A 19,128-nucleotide genomic window follows, 5' to 3' on the forward strand; every position below is an offset into this window, starting at 1 on the left:
AAATCTGCTGCGGGATTTCCCTTTCCAACCAAAAACAACAGACCCTTTAGAAAGAAAACCTTCTGTGACTGCTCCTTCCCCATTCTAACATCTTGGAAAAAAACTTGATGCCTGGCACTTTGACAGCTATTTTGTGACCATGAGGTTTCACACATAGGGTCAACGGGCAACATGCAGAGGACGGTAGAGAGGAAAGGCAAAAAGAAGCTGGGTCCTTGATGACATTGTTGAGCTGCTGAACCTTCCCTGGAACTCTCTGACTCTGGGCTTGTCGTCAAGTGAACAATTAATATTCTAATGGGTTAAACTACTATTGGTAGGTTTTACTGTTGCTTGCAGCTCAAGGTTATCCCAGTCCTTTGATGTTTACTATAGTAACCAAGGGATGATCTTATCCTTCAAGCCTCTCTGTTGCTTAACATTATTTAAAAATAATGCACATCCATATTCATTTCAAAGCCCATCTCTAAGATACTCTTATCTAACTGCCAGCGCATCCCATTTATGTATTCCTGAGCATACTTGAAGGGAAAGAAAGAAACCATATAACCCTAGCTACACTGAGCATCTTTTGCCATTTTCTAAAATCTTTCCTAACACTGAGAGAAACAGGTGACATTTCCAGTACTGAAAAGGGGAGCTTCTGGACAGTTCAAAATTAGATACAAAGGTCTTCAGCTAAAGGTCTCACGCATTTCAGAGGTTTGGGCAACTTCTGTGGCAGCTCTTGTAGCATTCAATAATATCGATTTTATACAAGGGCAGGCAGTTTACAAGGCCAAGAGTTTTCACCTTTCATTTTCTCAACAAGAGAAAACCCACAACTACAAGCCTCTTTACTCCAGCCCCTGGAAAACATCTCCGCGCACCAAGCCCTCCTTCCCCACGGCAGCCCCCAGATCCTCCAGGTTATTTGAGGGTGAAGCAAGTGGACTTGCTCATCCGGCAGTGTCTGGCCAGCTGGAAGGCAAAACAGACAAGCATAGGCTCTTAGTTACCCAGGAGAGCTCAGCAGACCAGAAAGAATTAAAGCTTTAGCCACTCATGGTCCAGGGAGATGTGGGTGCCAGAGAAAGGAAGCTCTGCCACGCTGCCCCCTCTGACTGCCTGGGCTTAGAGGGCTGCAGTACATATATTCAGGGATGTGGGAGGATTTGCAGTCGATCTAGGACCTGGGCCTGAAGAAGTCACCCACTGCGACCTCCACACCATTAGAAGCAAGTGTTGCTTCCAACAGACTCAAAGTTGGCCGCCAACTGTGCACCTTTTCCCCCTTGCTGGAAAGACTGTCATATTAAAGCAAATGAAAGCACTGAGCTTACCCTACATGGATAAAGTGGGCAACACCGTTAAGCTGAACCATCACTAGGACGTTGTGACAAACGAACAAACTTCAACCCTTGCAACGTCCATCACCAACATGTTTTAATAAAGGTGAACGTACACATTTGGCTTCCCCGGAATGTTCACTTCAAGCAGGTATCTCCAAGCAGACGGTCAGTCTTCTCTGGCCTTTGATGGGATCTGGCATCTCCGTCTCTCCTTCCCTAAGTTCCTGCCTTCACGGCGGGGAAAAGGCTCGTGGAAACCAAATCCTGGAGGTGGATGTTGTCTGCTGAGACACAGCCATCAGCCCTTCCTCTGGAGGCCAACCCCCAAATCCAGTTGACCTCCCTTCTCTTTCTTTGAAAATGTACATGTTTCACACATCTGGGCCCGCCCGTTCCTCCCTACCCATGGTATCCATGCCGTGGGGTCCATTGCTGGAACCCCAGGAGCTGCCTCTATGGAAAGACCAAGCCACCCCTTGACAGCAGGGGTGGCAGAGAATCCAGGGAGGAAGGATTCCTGGTCCCCTGGCCCGCACGGGAGCAGGTGGCTGGGGGGAGCATCTTTCTGTTTCTCGGTCCGTTTGGCCACCCACCGCGCTCAAACTCCAAAGCACTGAAACCTGACTTAACTGTTTTCTTGCCCCAAGAGTCACCAATCAGCCTGACCAATGAGGGGGCCAGAAAAGAAGCCCCCTGGCGCGACTTCTGCTGCTTCCGAAGGGGAGGCCCCTGCTTTGGTCGTGGGCTTGGTTCTCACCTCCCTTTTGCCTCCATCCCCAATTCCTGGGGGTAAAAGTTTTCTGAGGCTGTCATCTAGTGCAAGCCCAGCTGTCCTCGTGGCCACATTTGGATCCCCTGGAGCCAGGGACAGCAACTCCAAGAGGGGGCCAGGTGGAGGCACGTGGCTCAAGTTCAAATGCATGTCCATCGGCCAGAGTCTCCGCTACTCAGCCCTGGGAAGGCAAAGCGAGGGGCCCCTTCCCTGGGAGCATTTCTCAGACCCGAGAAAAAGCTGCTCAGGCCACACCCAGGTCACCTGCAATTTCAAAGAAGAAAGCCTGGGGCCGAGGATGCAGGAGAAACCTAAGAACAGGTCCAGCGGGTGAGTGGCAGGTCTCACAGGGGTCCCGGCCTGGAGTGTATCTACAAAGAGCTTCCGGTTGTTGTTCACCGAGGCGGTGACCGGCTGACTCTGGATGGTGTCCAGCTGGCTACCGGCGTCACCAGGCACTGCTGAGGTGGCAGTTTTCCCATGCAGGTCCACAGGTTATTAACAACCCCCCACACACATATACGGAGAACCCCCCAGAGCAAATGCCTCCCCAGCCCCGGATGGATCTTGATAAATATGAGAAAACAGTCAAGACACAAAACCTCGTCGGTCCAGGTGGCACCCTTGGGTGAGTTCTTGACGTGGGCAGTGACGATCGGTGCCCCAGCCGGGCTCCAGCAGCTCCCCGCTCTCCACAGCCTCAAAAACCAGCTCAGCCCCCCATCGGTCACTACTCCTGAGAGCCCGAGTTCGACCTAGCGACACCTGTGCCGTGCGTCCCTCGGCCGACCATCTCCTGGCCCCACTCCCGATGGCTGGACTCCTGCAGTCCACGGCCTTTGGTCTCAATGGGCAAAAAGCAGGAGGCCAGGGCAGCCAGGAGGCAGCAGCCGCTGTAAACCGCCAGCGTCAGGTACACGGACGATTCCAGCATCACCTGGGGGGAGGGAGATGCACGCCGGTGAGAGCATCCCTTCTGATGCACAGGCACCACCAACCACACAGATAATATTGAGAACGCCAGGCCCTCTGGTAAGCCCTCTTTATCACTGGACAGTTTTATCAGGTATGTCCTCCACCCCCATTTTACAGAGGGAAAAACTGAGGCTCAAAGAGGATTAAGCAGCATACCCAAGTTCATACAAAGACTAAGGATGGGGCTGATATTTGAACCCAGACCCCATCAGGCTCAAGAGTCTATTTAAGTCTCTCCCAAAGCAGCATGTCTGCTGACTTCCTAGCTTTACGTCCCAGGGCACGTCACGCAGCAGAGCTAAACCTCATTTCCTCATCTGCCGAACGGGCAGAAGAGCAGTAGCCATCTCCCAATGAGAAGATGCCTCACTTGACACCATGCAGGCACATGGCAAGCTGTCAACCAGTGCTAGTTAATAGTGACGTACAATGGCCAAACACAACGGTACCGGGACGGAATGACTTGGCTAAAACACGTGTTGGAATTCTATTTACACAAAATACCCAGAAGAGGTAAAATTCATCCAGACAGAACGCAGACCAGTGGTTCCCAGGGGCTGGAGGAGGGGGAGCTGGGGAGTGACTGCTGAATGGATACGGAGGTTTATTTTGGGGAGAGGAAAATGTTTTGGAACTCGATAAGAGATGGTGGTTGCCCATCATTGTGAATGTGCTACATGCCACGGAATTGTTCACTTTATTTTTAAAATTGTATTTATTTATTTGGCCGCGCTGCGCAGCTTGCAGGATCTTAGTTCCCCGAGCAGCGTTTGAACCTGGGCCCCAGTATTGGAAGCGCGGAGTCCTAACCACTGGACAGCCAAGGAATTCCCCAAATCATTCACCACCAGGGAGTTCCCTGAATTAAAATGGCTAATTTTATGTGAGGTGACTTTTACCTCAATTTTTAAAAAGTGATAAAAACAGGAAAAAACGAACTGGATATTAAAAAAGCAAAACGATTCCCAAACAAGCTCCCCCCAAAAGGAAAGAAATGCTTCAAGACACAAAGAGCTGCAAAATTCTGCAACGACACCAAATCAACCAACTCAGAAACCAGGGCCTGGGACATTTGTTTCCCACTAAGGCATGGCGGCCTGTTTATTCTCATCCAAATTGTTTTCGGCCAAATCATCGGAAAGACCTGAGTTTGATTCCCAGCTCCTCTACTTCACAGCTGTGCGACCTTGGACAAGTCCCTTGACCCTTCTGAGCCTCAGTTTTCTCATCTGCAAGCAATACTTCTTCGTAGGATGGGCTGCTAGGATGAGATCAGGTAATGCACACCAAGGGCAGGGCAAAGGCTCAGGGTCCAGTAACAGCCTGCCACGCAATGGCTTTTGTCACGCCCACCCCCTCTGTATTTGGGGTGACACCTACCTGAGCAATGAACGGGGTGATGAGCGCACCCACCCTTGCCATGCCGCTGCAGGTGCCCAGGCCCAGAGCTCGGGTCGCCGTGGGGTAGACCTGAAACACAGCCGCCAAAGTGGCCGCACTGAGAAAATGCAGGCCCCTCCCTCCTCTCTGGCTCGGGAATGATGGGAATCCCAACCACCGCCCCACACCCTGCCCCCGGGGGCAGGTGGGCCTGAATTAGGGTCAATCCCTCAGGGGTTGGTGATACCAAGAAGGGGTGGGAGGGCAGGGTGGGGAGTCTCACCCCGAAGGGGACAGGAAACTCAACCGATGAGGAGGGCAAGACGCCAAGCTGGGGGTGGGAACCTAGGAAGGGGGTCCTCCCTGCCCTGGGTGGTTATATCCAAATGAATAAATGAATAAATACTAAATTCCTATTTTTTCTTTCTTTCTATCATGGAGAATTTCAAGCACAGACTAAAGTAGAATGGTGTAATCAGTCGTCTAGGACCAAACCTAGAGGACCTGTGTTAGTTTCAATCATATTCTCTCACCTCCTTCCCCTCCTAAATAACCAAATCCTAGCGGTGGTATAATGTCATCCACTAGATATTTCTGTATATGCTGCTTTGAAGAATTTTTCCTCTTAGAAAAAGACTGCAGACATTTCCCATGTCCATATTTGGTCTTCGCCAGTAGCATAATTTTTACTGGCTGCACAGGATTCTATCATTAGGATCAATCCTCATTTATTGAACCAATTCTTCATTGTTAGGAATAGCCAGCTGGATTACTTTAAGCCAGGAGTCAGCAAATTTTGTCTTAAAGGGCCACAGAGTAAATAATTTGGGCTCTGTGGACCATCTGGTCTCCGGCAACTACTCAGCTCTGCCCCTGTAACACAAAAGCAGTTGTAGACAACGACAGCACCACGTGAAGGGCTGAGGCGTGTTCCAGTAAAGCTTTATTAATGAACACTGACATTTAAATTTCATATAATTTTCATATGTCAAGAAATATCCTTTTGATTTTGCTTTCAACCGTTTAAAAATATAAAAACCATTCTTAGCTTTTGGGCTATCCAAACACAGGCAGCAGGTTGGATATGGCCCGCGGGTCGTAGTTTGCTGAGCCCTGGTATTTGCCCTTGTAGAACTTGGGCCTCCCAGTCCCTGCAGGGCAGGCAGCCTTCTCCTGGTACTCTTCTGGGAGGCTGCAGCAATCAATCCACAAGCCTTTGTTGAGGGTACACTAGGCCAGATGAGAGTCACAGAGTAGGAGACCCAGGCCCTGCCCATAGGGAGCCTTAGTCGGAGTCTCCCTGGGGGACAAGCAAGGTGGCATGACTAAAAAAATACCAAAGAGGCACACAGACACTGAGGGCAAAATGAAGTTGGGGGGGTGGATCCTGGAGGGCTTCCCGGAGGAGGCAGCATTGGAGCTGGGCCTGGAAGGTGGGGTGAAGGGAGCAGGGCTCAGAATGATGACTCAAAGTGAGGGCTCTGGAGTGCTGTGCAGACCTGAGGGACAATCTAGATGGCTTCTTCCCCTGGCACAGCACCTGGTACATACTACCCTCTCCCTCCCTTTGACCCCATCTAAAATAAGATGAGATAAAATAAATACGAAACAAGTAACCCATAATCCCCGAGTGTGGGAAAATGGACACTCTGAGGCGCTGTTGCATGGAGCGCAAGTTCAGGCAACATTTTAGAGGTTGATTTTTTGTTTTCAATCTTTCTCAATGTTTGTAATGTTTATTATAGGCTTTAATTCAGAAATTCCACATCTTATTTATTCTAAAGAAACCACACATGTGCACAAGGATAGGTAAAGCTATTTACCTCCACACTATAATAGTGAAAAGTTGGAAAATGATTCAAATATCCATTGGTAGAATTGTTACAAAATTATGATTTGCCCATACTATACTATATAATATAGTATAGTATGTAATATATATGATATAGTATAATAAAGTATATTATATAATATAAAGTATATATATTCTATAACAAAGTACAGTATAGAATATAGATATATAGCATATATATTATATAGTATAGTAAAGGAATGTACCTAATAATATAGTATATAGATTACCATATAGTACAGTACAGAACAGTATAGTACAGCAGCTATTAAAACGAACAAAGAAGGTCCATATGTCCTGTGTTCCTTGTCTTCCATCTTCCCCTCCAGAACCTCTCTCTACCCCTCCCCACCTCATTCTCTGCCCTGGGGGCTGGCCACTGTGGACCACCAAGGGCTCCTAGGCTCTCTGCCTTACGGTTGGGTTCTGCCAATGGGAAGCCACAGTGGGAGATGGGCGGGAGGTGGGAGAGAGAGGCCAGGGTATTTATTCTCCTGCTCCTTCCGGTCTAGGTTGCCTAAGGGCACATGTGTCCCTCAACTAAAGGTCGCAGCTTTTCTCTGCACAGCTCCCTCCTGGGACCCTGTAACACCCCATCTCCTCACCCCACAGGCCTTGGGTGGTAGCTGTGTCCCCAGCCACCTCCACCTCATTGTGAGCTCTGGGCGCTGCTCCATCACTTTTTGGTTTCCCTAAGCCCTATCCTACACCACTGTAATCCGTCCTTTATTAAACTCATCTCAGTTGCTCAGTTACCCAATTTGATACATGCACTAACATAAATTAGGAAAAAATCTGGAAGAATATACACTGAACCATTCAAGAAGGTGGTCTCTAGGAAGGCAGAAGGTGAGGCCCTTTAGTTTGGGGGTTTTATACAGTTCTGTAACATTTGGAACTTGTACACTGACCATAAGTTTTTATAAGCAGAAAACAATGACTGAACGAAAGCCTGAAATAATGAAGGCCTTCACAGCCGCCTCTCAGACTCAAGGACAAATTTCACTCAGAGGAGCCCAGGCTGGGTGTTTCTGGAGAAAACACCCGCCCCCTTCCCACCCCGGCTGCTCCCAGGCATCCCTCCTACCTCAGGTGTGTAAACATAGGCTGCTTGGAAGCCTCCAGAAATAAACGCTCTTGCAATGAAGAGTAACAGAGTGAGCATATTTCTAGGAAGAGAAAAAAAAAGCAGATGAGCAAGTATTTTTTCTGACGGTTTCTTTCAGCCAAGTTTTATCTGCCCAGGTAGAATTGACACCCTAGACACTGGCAAAGCCCACCTCACCCAACACACCATCAGGCAGCACGCAGACACACGCATCCCAGTGGTCTCTCGGAAGACCTGCTTTTATAAGTTCATCATTCTCCAAGGTTCCAGGCTGAGATGGTGGTGCCCAGGGTGGGGCACGGCTGGGGTGAAGTGATGTAAATAATGCAGTCTAGATAGGACCTAGTGGGGGCAGGAATTGAGCCAGGAACCAGCTGAACCAGGGAAAGGCAACTTCTCTTCAGTATTATGAGGATAATCGTGATCTCCAGCCCTCTGTTCCATTGTTCCCAGAATGTCTTTGAATATCAACATTTCCAGATCTAAGCGACATCTCCAGACCTTTCACAGACCTCTCATCTGTGGTTCGGTCTGGGGCCTCTTGGAGATCAACACAGGCCAGTTCCATATTTTGAGGCTCTTGATAGATGGAAAAAATGGAGAAATGCCAGAAGGGGATTATAAAACAAGACCTTGAGATATTGCCATGGAACAAATGAACACTGTTAACCCATATATGAATTAAACAGCTATATGCATGATCTTACTGGGAGATGATGTCAAAAGTCTACAGGTAACGGTGTCGGAGCAAAATTTGGACCAAAGTGCCCTCCTACCCTCACTCCCATCAGAGGCCCCAACTTTGAGCCCAATCTGTTGTCCAGTTATGAAGCAGCCAAGAGCCTCAGGCTTTGTGAGGGGCTGGGGGGGATCCTTCAGGTACCCCAGGGGGTGTAATCCACAGTCTGCAGGCACAAAGACCTGACCGCGAGCTGAGAAGTAAGCCTGCTGGCCAGAGAGCTGAGTTCGTGACCCACCTTCCAACACAAATAAACAGCAGGAGGCTGCAGAGGGAGAAGATGACGAAGCACAGGGCCATGGTCTTCTTGCGGCCCAGGCGGTCGATAATCCAGAGGGTCACAAGGACACCTGCAAGGGAGCAGGGGAGCCATGGGAGGCAGCATCTGACGTGAGCCCCAATAACCCCACCTCCTGGTGCCGCACGCTGTGTAATCCCCTCCTCTTGCGAGTGGGCTGGACCTCATGACTCGCTTCTAATGACTAGAATATGGCAGAAGTGATGGGATGTCACTTCTTTGTTTGAGTCAAAAAATTTTATATCGGGAATTCCCTGGCAGTCCAGTTAGAATTCTGTGCTTTCACTGCTGAGGGTCCGGGTTTGATGATCCCTGGTTGGCGAACAAAGATCCCATAAGCCACGTGGCATGGCCAAAAAAAAAAAAAGTTTTTATATCAATATTTATGACAAAAAGACTTACAATAGCGTAAAAGCAATCACTTAAAATTATACTTTCCATAAATGTCATTAATGTAACTAGATGCTGACAAACTGCTTAAAATGCCTTGAGGGACTTCCCTGGTGGTGCAGTGGTTAAGAATCCGCCCACCAATGCAGGCGACACAGGTTCGAGCCCTGCTCCGGGAAGATCCCACATGCCGCGGAGCAACTAAGCCGGCACGCCGCAACTACTGAGCCTGTGCTCTAGAGCCTGCTGGCCACAACTACTGAGCCCGTGCGCTGCAACTACTGAAGCCCACGCACCTAGAGCCCGTGCTCCGCAACAAGAGAAGCCACTGCAATGAGAAGCACGCACACCGCAACAAAGAGTAGCCCCCGCTCGCCACAACTAGAGAAAGCCCGTGTGCAGCAACAAAGACCCAACACAGCCAAAAATTAAATAAATAAATTTATTAAAAAAAGAAAAAATGTATTGAGTTATATGTCTACTGCAAAGTATATCCGTGAATCTTAGTGATTAGGATTACAGCTTTTTAAAATCAATTTATGCCAGTCTTAAAGACATGTATCCATATGTCACTAGGGAGGTCACTTCTGAGATAAGCTTATGCAAGACTGACGTCTGTCTTGCTGGCATTTGCCCTCTCCCTGGCTCTTCTCATGAACTTGCCTTGATGGAGAAGGCCACCTGGCAAGAAACTGAAGGTGGTCTCTGGCCAACAGGCAGCGGGGAACAACCGGGGGAGTGAGCATGAAGCAGACTCTGCCTCAGCTGAGCTTTCAGATGAGACCACAGACCCTGGGCCAACACCTCCATTGCAGCCTTGTGAAATACACTGAAGCAGAGGACCCAGGGAAGCCCAGGTTCCTGACTCACAGAAACTGTAATAAATATGTGTTGTGTTAAGCCACTAAATTTTGGAATAATTTGTTACACAGCAATGGATAACTAATACAGGCACCAAGGGGAGCCTGAATAGTGGCATTCACTGAAACCAGGCAGCAGACACCTGGGCAGGGCGTCAGAAACACGTAGGTTCTAAGGCCTCATCTTGCCTCTAGCTTGTCATGTGGTCTTAGGTTAGTCCCTTGCCTTCTCTGAACATCAATCTTCCTTTTTTTTTTTTGGCCATGCCCGGCAGCATGTGAGATCTTAGTTCCCCAACCAGGAATCAAACCCATGACCCCTGCAGTGGAAGCATGCAGTCCTAACCACTGGACTACCAGGGAATTCCCTGAACATCAATTTCTTCATTGGAGAAGTAGGACTAAATAAAAATAACATTCTCTACCTCAGTAGAGGTGGTATAGCATATTGCTTGATAATAATAATAATATAATAATAAAATCTGGACCAAGCACTTTTACATCTATTATCTTGTTCAATCATCAAAACAAACCTCTAAACTATAATGGAAGAGAATAAAGAAAAGAATATAGACATACACACACATATATATGAATAACCAAATCACTTTGCTGTATACTTGAAACTAACACAATATTGTAAATCAATTAGACTTCAGTTAAAAAATAAAACCTCTACAAAGCATGCTAATAGCCCATTTCCCACTTTTATTCAATCAATACATTAAGTACCTACTGTGTGTCAGGAGCTGTTCTAGAAGCTTGGGATGTATCAGTGAACAAAACAACAAAACAATACATGTAATAATAGGGAGGAAGAATCTGAGTTTCACAAAGGTAAAATCATAGAAATGGTAAACGCCTGAAGTCCCGAAAACGGCAGCTGGCAATGCTGGGTTTAACTCCAGAGGCTTTAATGTTACCTGCTAAGCTATGTGGGAAAGATAGACAATGTAGTATAGGAGTGGACTCTGGGCTCTGGGGGTGGGAACACAGGTCTTAGCTCTGCCAGCTGTAGGACACAGTGTCTTAGTTGGGTTTTCCCAGAAGCAGACCCCAGGACAAGGGTCCGAGTGCAAGGTGTTTACTTGGGAGGTCATCCAAGGAAGCACCAGTAGGAGAGTGGAGAAGTGAAACGGGGAAGGGACGCAACTAATAAGGGTGCATATCAAGCAAGTTACCACCATGGGAAATTGCTACTGGATTCCACTGGAGGGCTCTGGGAGTCAGTGTGGAACGCGCGCCTTAGAATTCTACCTGATAGGTGAGGAAATTGGGGTATTTATACACTGGTTGAAGGCTGTTCCCAGGTGTTAACTCCCTGGCACCTGCAGCCACCTTTCTTGCTTCTAGACACTGAGGCTTTCAATTCCTTCTGAGATAGCCCTCAGGCACAGAGATGCAGAAATTGGCAGCTACAATTGGCAGGAACCATTTTTGCTACACCTCTCCAATCCTCAGTTTCTTCAGATGCGAAATGGGAATGATACTACTTCACAAGATGAAATGAGACCATATCCGTAAACTATTTAGCATAGTGCCTGATATATATACAGTAAGCAATCAGTAAATACCAGATATTATTATTGTTGTAATAATACTATTTTTTAAAGGAAAAAGATAGATCACCTTTGCTCTATGTACAGGTTTGGATTTTTAATACCCCACCAATCCTTTCCAGTGTGACTGGTGCTGGGGAACAATTCTCCACGGGTCTCTTGTATTTCTGCACAGCTTGTGAGCGGAGGCCCTAGCTGCCCTTTGGTTCCAGGCTAGCACTTCAAGGTTGTTTGTAGAGCCAACAGTCTTGGAAGACAGAGATACTGCCTCCTTCTAGAGCAAGGGGAAGGTCTGTTTACTGCCCAATGTAGTAAAGATGATGTCTCTCTCCAAGGCAAAGGCTGAGCAGGTTTCCGGCAGCCCATTATAAAAGATTTGGGTTCCTGAAGTGTGAGATGCCCGAGCTGTGTTGCAAATCCATTGCACGTGTAAGATTCACCTGGACCCATCCTCATCATCCCCAGGGGACTTGAGGGCAAGAGGAGCCAGCGCTAACATACTACTCAGGCTGCCTGCTGTGCCGTGAGTAATGGTCTTTTGTCTCTGACCCAGGGGTCTTGTGTCTTCTGCCAGTGTGTGTGTGTGTGTGTGTGTGTGTGTGTGTGTGTGTGTGTGTGTGTGTGTGAAGCTGGGCAGCTTAACTTGTTAGCCTTCAAATAGAGTAAAATGTCAGCCTCTTCACAGTTCTTGCCAACTTGTAGCTAAGGGTTGAAAACAAATCCCCAGCTTCCCTTAGAAGTGGGATTTGCGGGCTTCCCTGGTGGCGCAGTGGATGAGAGTCCGCCTGCCACTGCAGGGGACACGGGTTCGTGTCCCCGTCCGGGAAGATCCCACATGCCGCAGAGCGGCTGGGCCCGTGAGCCATGGCTGCTGAGCCTGCGCGTCCGGAGCCTGTGCTCCGCAACGGGAGAGGCCACGACAGTGAGAGGCCCGCGTACCGCAAAAAAAAAAAGAAATGGGATTTGCTTCCAGGCGGCCCCAGGTAAAGCCGCATTCCCAGGAGGCCCTGCCCCAGCCCACGTGGCACAGGTCCCTCACCTGGGAACTCAGACAGGGTGGTCCACAGCAGGTCCATGTAATCCTCCTCACTCAGGTACTCACAGGCCAGGCTGCATTTTGCCTCTACCGCCTTCTTCCGGCTGGAGACTGGAAGGTGGAGAGAGAGAGAGAAAGAGCAAGAGGCATGCGCAGTCTTGGGGTGCAGCCTCCTGCTCTCCACACCTTCCCTGGGTATGATTTGGTTGGGATGCCAGGGAAGGAGCATGGGCTCAGGACTCAGACAGACTCAGGTGTGAATCCCAACCAGCAGTGTTAGAGCTTCATCTCTTTAAGCCCCAGGTTCCTCATAATCCTGGGGCTAATAAACCCTGGGGCAAGGCGGTTGAGACACTGAAAGCAGGTTGTGCATATGAATGTGCTTAGCCCAGAACTGGCACATACGAGGTGCTTTTGTGGCAGACAGACTCTAGGGTGGCCCCAACGACCCCCACCTATATTATCTGGCCCCCATTACTTCCTCAATCGCACCTTCTCTCTCCCTCGCTCTGCTCATACTACTCCAGCCACACTGGTCTCCTTGCTGTCCCTTCAATACACAAGGCATGTTCCTGCCTCAGGACCTTTGCACTGGCTGCTCTCGTCCTCCATTGCACTTTATATATCCCCATGACTAATTTCCTCACCCCTTTCGAGTCTTTCTTTAAATCTCACCTTCTAACTGAAGCCATCCTGACCACCCCACTTAAAACTCTGACTCGCCCACGGCCACTTACTCTGCTCCACACTTCTGACATCCCTTACCTTGCTTTATCTTTTTTCCCCCAAATCATTTGTTAGGAAACAGAGTCAAAGACTTTGAAATGGGCAAAATGTCCTGTCTTGTGAACCCTTATAGGTTATCTCAGCTTTCATGATCTTTAAGCTCTTTCACAACTTCGCATTATAGAATACCAGTGCAAATGATTCTTGTGCATAAAAATGCAAGCGGTGTCTGGTGGTGATGCGATTATTGCCTTACGCACACTGCCAATTTTTGCCTCTAAGTGTAAGTCCATTTCAGCTTTTCTGATTGCCTATATACATGTGTGTTTTGAATTCTCCTTTGAACCAACTGTAACCTCTTACTGGTGTTAGCAGACAATTCCCCATGGGTCTCTCATGTTCTCTGCCTGTTTTATAAGCAGAGGCACTGACTGCCTTTGTTCTGGACTATCTTTTCAAGGATTTTAGTTTAGCAAACAGCCTTGAAAGATAGAGAGGATCTCCCTTTGGTGCAAAGGGCAGGTTTCCTTATGGCCTTTGAAGATAGAGCATCTTTCTGCAGAACAAAGAGCTGGCAGGCTTATTATCTGGTATAAAAGATCTGGGGGCCCTAAGTTCAGAGTTCCTCTCATAACACAATCCACTGCTCCTTCCCTATCACTTTCCCACCCAGGTGTAACAGTGAGGCTTTTTTTTTTTTTTTTTTTGTGGTACGCGGGCCTCTCACTGTTGCGGCCTCTCCCGTTGCGGGGCACAGGCTCCGGACGCGCAGGCTCAGCGGCCATCACTCACGGGCCCAGCCGCTCCGCGGCACGTGGGATCTTCCCGGACCGGGGCACGAAGCCGTATCCCCTGCATCGGCAGGCGGACTCTCAACCACTGCGCCACCAGGGAAGCCCAAGAGTGAGCTTTTAACACGGGGTGGCAAACGACCGCCTGCAGGCCAAATCTGGTCCCCTGCCTGTTTCTGCCTGGCCAGCAGGCTAAGAATGGTTTTTACATTTTTTAATGATTTTTAAAATCAAAAGAAGAATAACATTTCATGACATAAAAATGACATGAAATTCAAATTTGTGGTCGTAAAAAAGATTTCCTCGGTGGGAAGTCCCTGGAGGTCCAGTGGTTAGGACTTCGCGCTCTCACTGCCGAGGGCCCGGGTTCGATCCCTGGCTGAGGAACTAAGATCCCACAAGCTGTGCTGCGTGGCCAAAATAAAAAAAAAGGTTTCCTTGCAACACAAGCAAGCCTTGCTTGTTTACATATTATCCATAGCTGCTTTTCTGCTACAATGGCAGAGCCGTTTGGCCCACAGAGCCTAAAATATTTACTATCTGGCTGTTTATAGAAAAACTCTGCCAACCCTTCCTCTATAACATCCCAATGGATCCTCTGCTTTGGTTAAGCAGGTCCACTGTTACGGTGAAACCAAGCAGGAGGCTGTGGGGCAAATCCTGGGTACGAATCCTTTCCATGCTCCCCGTTTCTTGCTTGTAGGAAATAGGCTTCATTCAAGCCTCCTAGACCTTCCCTGAGTTCCAAAGGGCAGGTTCAAACAGTTGCTAATCAGGGAAGGGAGGGGATGCAGAGAAAGGGGAAGAGCTGTCAAGAAACAATAGTGCAGACTTGGGGCAGAGTCCTGGTTCCTCCTCAAGGAATATACATAACAATATCTTTGAATTCTTCTGCAGGAACTAAGGCCCTCACCCAGGTTGAGGATGGTAACTTCAGGCTGAGCACAAGATTCCTGGAACATCACCCTGTTCCCTCACCACCAACGAATCTGAAGAAAGTCACATACCCTGCGGCCGTCCCCCCCCCACCAAATTCTGCCTCTAAAAACTTCTCCCCCCACCAAGCCATCGGAGAGTTCAGGGTTTTTGAGCACAAGTCACCCGTCCTCCTTGCTCAGCCCTGCCATAAACCTTTCTCTGCTCCAAACTACGATGGTTTCAGTTTGTTTGGCCTCACTGTGTGTCAGGCACACGAACTTGTATTCGGCCACAGAGGCAAAGGATTTAGGCTCCATCAATACCAAACCCAGAATTTATAACTGAACTGCTTCTCAGGGCGGTTAAGGCTCTCCCACACCTCCCAGCGAGATATGATTCCGCTGTATTATTAAATCCTTATACCAATAAACAAAACTATTAACTCAGATTATAGGGGCTTCATATGAAAAAGATAATTGGACAAATCCCACAAACAGGCAAGAACTTGATCCCTTTATCCCCCATCCCGGGTTCAATGCTAGGAATCTAATATTCCCTTAAAGACAGATTGGTTTGAAGTCCAGATATCTGTGTAGAGACTTTGCTCTTTATTCATTCCTTTTGTCCAGTGCTTTCCACCTCCAGCTCTACAACAGAATCACCTAGGGAGCTTTTCAAACCCACTCATGCCTGGGCCCTCCCCCCAAAGCCGCTGATTAAATTGGCCTGGGCATTGTTTAAATGGCACTGCCTTTGTGGAAAAGCTCCCCCAGGTGATTCTGTCGTGTGGCCAGGATCAAGCTCCAACCTGATGCTCAGACTTGATGCACACGCAGAGGATGGCTACACAGGGTCACAGCCATAAAACTCAGGGCTGTACTTCATGGACCTCTTTAGGGGACATAAGATGTGATTCTGCTCTAATGTCAGGTCTACCGTGACAAGAAGGTCCAGGTTTCTACAGAGCGCCTTGGAAACCACAACCCAGCTCTTTCATGCTCAGATTTTGCAAAAACTTTCTCCCTGGAGTTTGTGCAAGGCCAGGCCCTGTGAGGGCAGGACCTGGGCTGGGGGTGTGTGTGTATGACCTCGTATGTTGGAAGTGGGGAGGGGGCGGGAGGGGACGGTGTTAACTGCGAAAGAGCTGTTGATACTCACTGCTGCAGACATCTCCTGCCTGGAAGAGCTCAGTGGTGAGCAGAACTAATCCATAGTAAGAGAATGCATTGGAAAACCTGCCAGGAAGGAAGCAAGAAAGGTAAGGAAATGATGGGAGAAATGCAGGTCCCCATTCCCTAACCCCTCTGGAAGGACTTGCAGCTCTAGCAGCAGAGACTAGGCTTTGGGCTCAGGCCACACTGGGCCTTTGCGGGGCTTTCCTGGGCTGCTTGAGCAGGAAGATGGTGGGTACGAAGCATAATGATGCGATAAAGGGAAGTGATCCTGTGTCCTTTGAAAGATCAAGAACTGAATTCTATCACAGATAAAGCTGCCTCCAAGGCTGTTCAGTCAACTGGCAAAAGGAGGGGGAAAAAATGGGGGAACCAAAATTTGGTAGAAAACAGTCATTTTGACAGATGCCAACAGATGTCAGGGCTTCTGGGTTGAGTTGAATAGGGAGGAGGAGGGAGATATATTTAATAATACAGGTAGCCCCTACTTTTTCAAAAGTTTGCTTTACTGCACTTCGCTTTTACGAAAGACCTACATTAGTACCTGGTTTTGCTCGCCAGAAGAAATCCGAAGAGGATTTTCACTTTTACGAAAAAAGGGAAAAGCGAAAATAGCATCCAACGCTTATTTTATAGAGGCAGCACCTGCCCCAAGCAGCGAGAGTAGCGCCACCAAGCCCCTTTCCCGGGAACTACACTCAGCACCTCAGCATCAAGCTGCCATTAGCTTTTTTTTTTCAATTTATTTTATTGAAGTATAACTGATTTACAATGTTGTGTTAATTTCCGCTGTACAGAAAAGTGATTCAGTTATACCTATATATACATTCTTTTTCAGATTCAAGCTGCCATTAGCTTTGAACTGTGTCTATGAGCATCTGTGCTTTACCTCCATTTATTTTATTTCTTTTATTAGCAAGACATGTCCTCAGGTAATTACTTCTCTTTACGCCACTTCAGCTTAGGAAAGCTTTCATTGGAACGCTCTACTTTTGAATAGCAGGGGGAAAACTGTATGCAGAACTGGGCTCCAGCTTTGCCCCCCGCCCCGCATTCCTGAGAGCTACATCAACTCACCAAGCATTTATTAAACACCTGCTGTGTGCCCAGTCAAATGCGGAGTCTGCAGACTTCTTGAGCATTTCAGATCAGAATGACGCAGTTAACTAATTCCCGACTGTCCTTGGAACCAGAATACTCAAGTCTGTAGGGCCGGAATATTCTCATCCTGTGGTACAGTTATGTGGGAGCTCAGTCATAATCAGAAGCCGATGATTACTTTCCTTGAGTTACAACATGTGCTCGCAAATGTGATTTCTATAGTGTTCTAAAATTAGTCTCTCATTAATTGCTTAGTATTTAAGTAGTGTCAGCCCAACAGAATCACATGCACTCAAAGATAGATACTCTCAATTCTGTTTCCCCACCTTTTAAAATATCCTGCCAGCTCCATGCTTGTACTGGGCACACAGCAGGTGTTTAATAAAGGCGTGGTGAGTTGATTCAGCTCTCAGGAATGCGGGGGGCAGAGCTGGAGCCCCGGTGCTTTGTATTATCAAAGCTTTCCCCTCCTCTTCCCTGCAGTTGACCTCTTTGAGGTCACTCCCCTGCTAATTAGCACCTCTGCTCAAAGGTGAATAGGAAAAGTGAGAACGGTTGAAAACAGGACACATAGCCTCAACCGGGGTAATTTTGTGCACTGTTAATGCTGTTGAAATTACAGCATTAATGGTAGAAAGAATTGAAAGAAGGGCTGAAATTTGACTAGCTGCGGACTATAAGTTAATTACTCACTACAAATGCCCTCCAGCCAATGCCAAGGTTGTTATTTAAGAAAAAGTGGATCAAGAACTGAAAGTTCTCAGAATGCCCATGTTGACCAAATCAGTGGTTCCCAAGATATTGGCCCTGTGCTGCTGGTGGTACCCGAGGCAATATGAATGGAGAGGGATGGATACAGCAAAAGTATTCAATCTTTTTGTGAAAAGAAGAGATTCCTTTAAGTTTCCTTTCAATTCTTTAATTGTATCTCAGTCTTATTTACGGGCTAACGAGTCCCTAACACCTCCCCTCTCTGTCTTTTTTTGTTTTGTTTTGTAATTTAAGGCAAATCTTAACAGATTTATAAAAGTCGTATATACAAAATACATTTAAACTAACCCCCGTAGCTATACAATACACTTTTTACACTGCATCATGTATCTCTTAACCTGGAACACAGCATCCGTAAACCGAGGCCTGTTTCCCACTGTCGGTGCCATTATAGGGGCGGGTGTGGAGCTGCAGCGACACCCCAGGGGCGGTGCCAGTGACCCAGCACTCGGCTGTTGCCCTTGAATTTCCTTTCTGAGTGTAGAGACCCCGGAAGAGCTCAGAGCGCCGTTTCTGCAGCCGCCGCCTCCTCCGATCGCCCCTGCAGCCCTGCCCCCTCTGCGGGGTCCCCCACGTGCTACAGGGGACACAGCACAGCACAGCGGAGGACGTGGCAGAGAGGAGGGGGCCGAGCACACTGCACTGAACTTCCTGGCTGCAGTGGTGTCAACAGAGAATAACGTGCTTGCCAATTTTAGCAGGTTCGATTGGAGTGAAGGAAAAGACACTTGGAATGTTTTGCCATTTGCATAACAGGTCAAAAGCTAATGCTTTAAGATCCTAGAGATGGGCAGACTCAATAGAGATCTATTTTAAATTTCTCGATAAACAGGCTTGTTAGAGAATCTAACAGTGAAGATGATGGGGAGAAAGTTTCACAGGCTGCCCGTGAGCCCTCCTGGGACGGGCCTCGTCCCCGGCTTCCACAGACTCCGCAGCGAGAGCTCTGGCCACCTGTTTGCAGGTGAACCTGGAAAAGGTGCCCGGGCTCATCCAGAAAGCTTGGGTGAGGAGGGAAGCCACAGAGAACTGGCTTTGTTAGCCCGACTGTCAGATCAAGGCTGGTTCCACGTTTGTGACCTGAGTTCCAGAGTCTCCTAGGTGACAGTGCTCTCTGCCCACCGTGGGCACCGATCTTTTTTGAGGGCAGCTTGACAGGCGGTGGTGGGGAGACCTCCAGCGTTACCCCGAGGCTTCGGGAGGCTTCCCCGGGGGCCCGGCCACTGAACGGAGGGGGTGGGGCCCAGGGACATGTGGCGGCTCCGTGAGATGCCTTAAAGCACCCAGGCTGCCACGGCGGCTCACCGGGCCTGTCACCACTCAGGGTGGGCGCTGCGCATCACAAAATG

General features: G+C 48.3%; 1 protein-coding gene across 1 annotated transcript in view; it reads right to left on the bottom strand.

Moving 5' to 3' along the window:
• Positions 1-2,833: 2,833 nt before the first annotated feature.
• SVOP (SV2 related protein) overlaps positions 2,834-19,128 on the bottom strand; it is a gene marked incomplete at its 3' end in the record, with an annotated part of 82,445 nt that continues 66,150 nt past the window's right edge. The window contains exons 11-16 of the mRNA XM_082852946.1: positions 15,894-15,970; positions 12,304-12,411; positions 8,396-8,507; positions 7,398-7,479; positions 4,459-4,548; positions 2,834-3,040 (exon numbers count right to left, since the gene is read on the bottom strand). Coding sequence (XP_082709072.1) covers positions 2,834-3,040; positions 4,459-4,548; positions 7,398-7,479; positions 8,396-8,507; positions 12,304-12,411; positions 15,894-15,970 — 676 coding nt within the window. The remainder of the gene's footprint in view (positions 3,041-4,458; positions 4,549-7,397; positions 7,480-8,395; positions 8,508-12,303; positions 12,412-15,893; positions 15,971-19,128) is intronic.

Source organism: Leucopleurus acutus, assembly GCF_964270905.1.
Source record: "Leucopleurus acutus genome assembly, chromosome: 13".
Taxonomy (NCBI): Eukaryota; Metazoa; Chordata; class Mammalia; order Artiodactyla; family Delphinidae; genus Leucopleurus; species Leucopleurus acutus.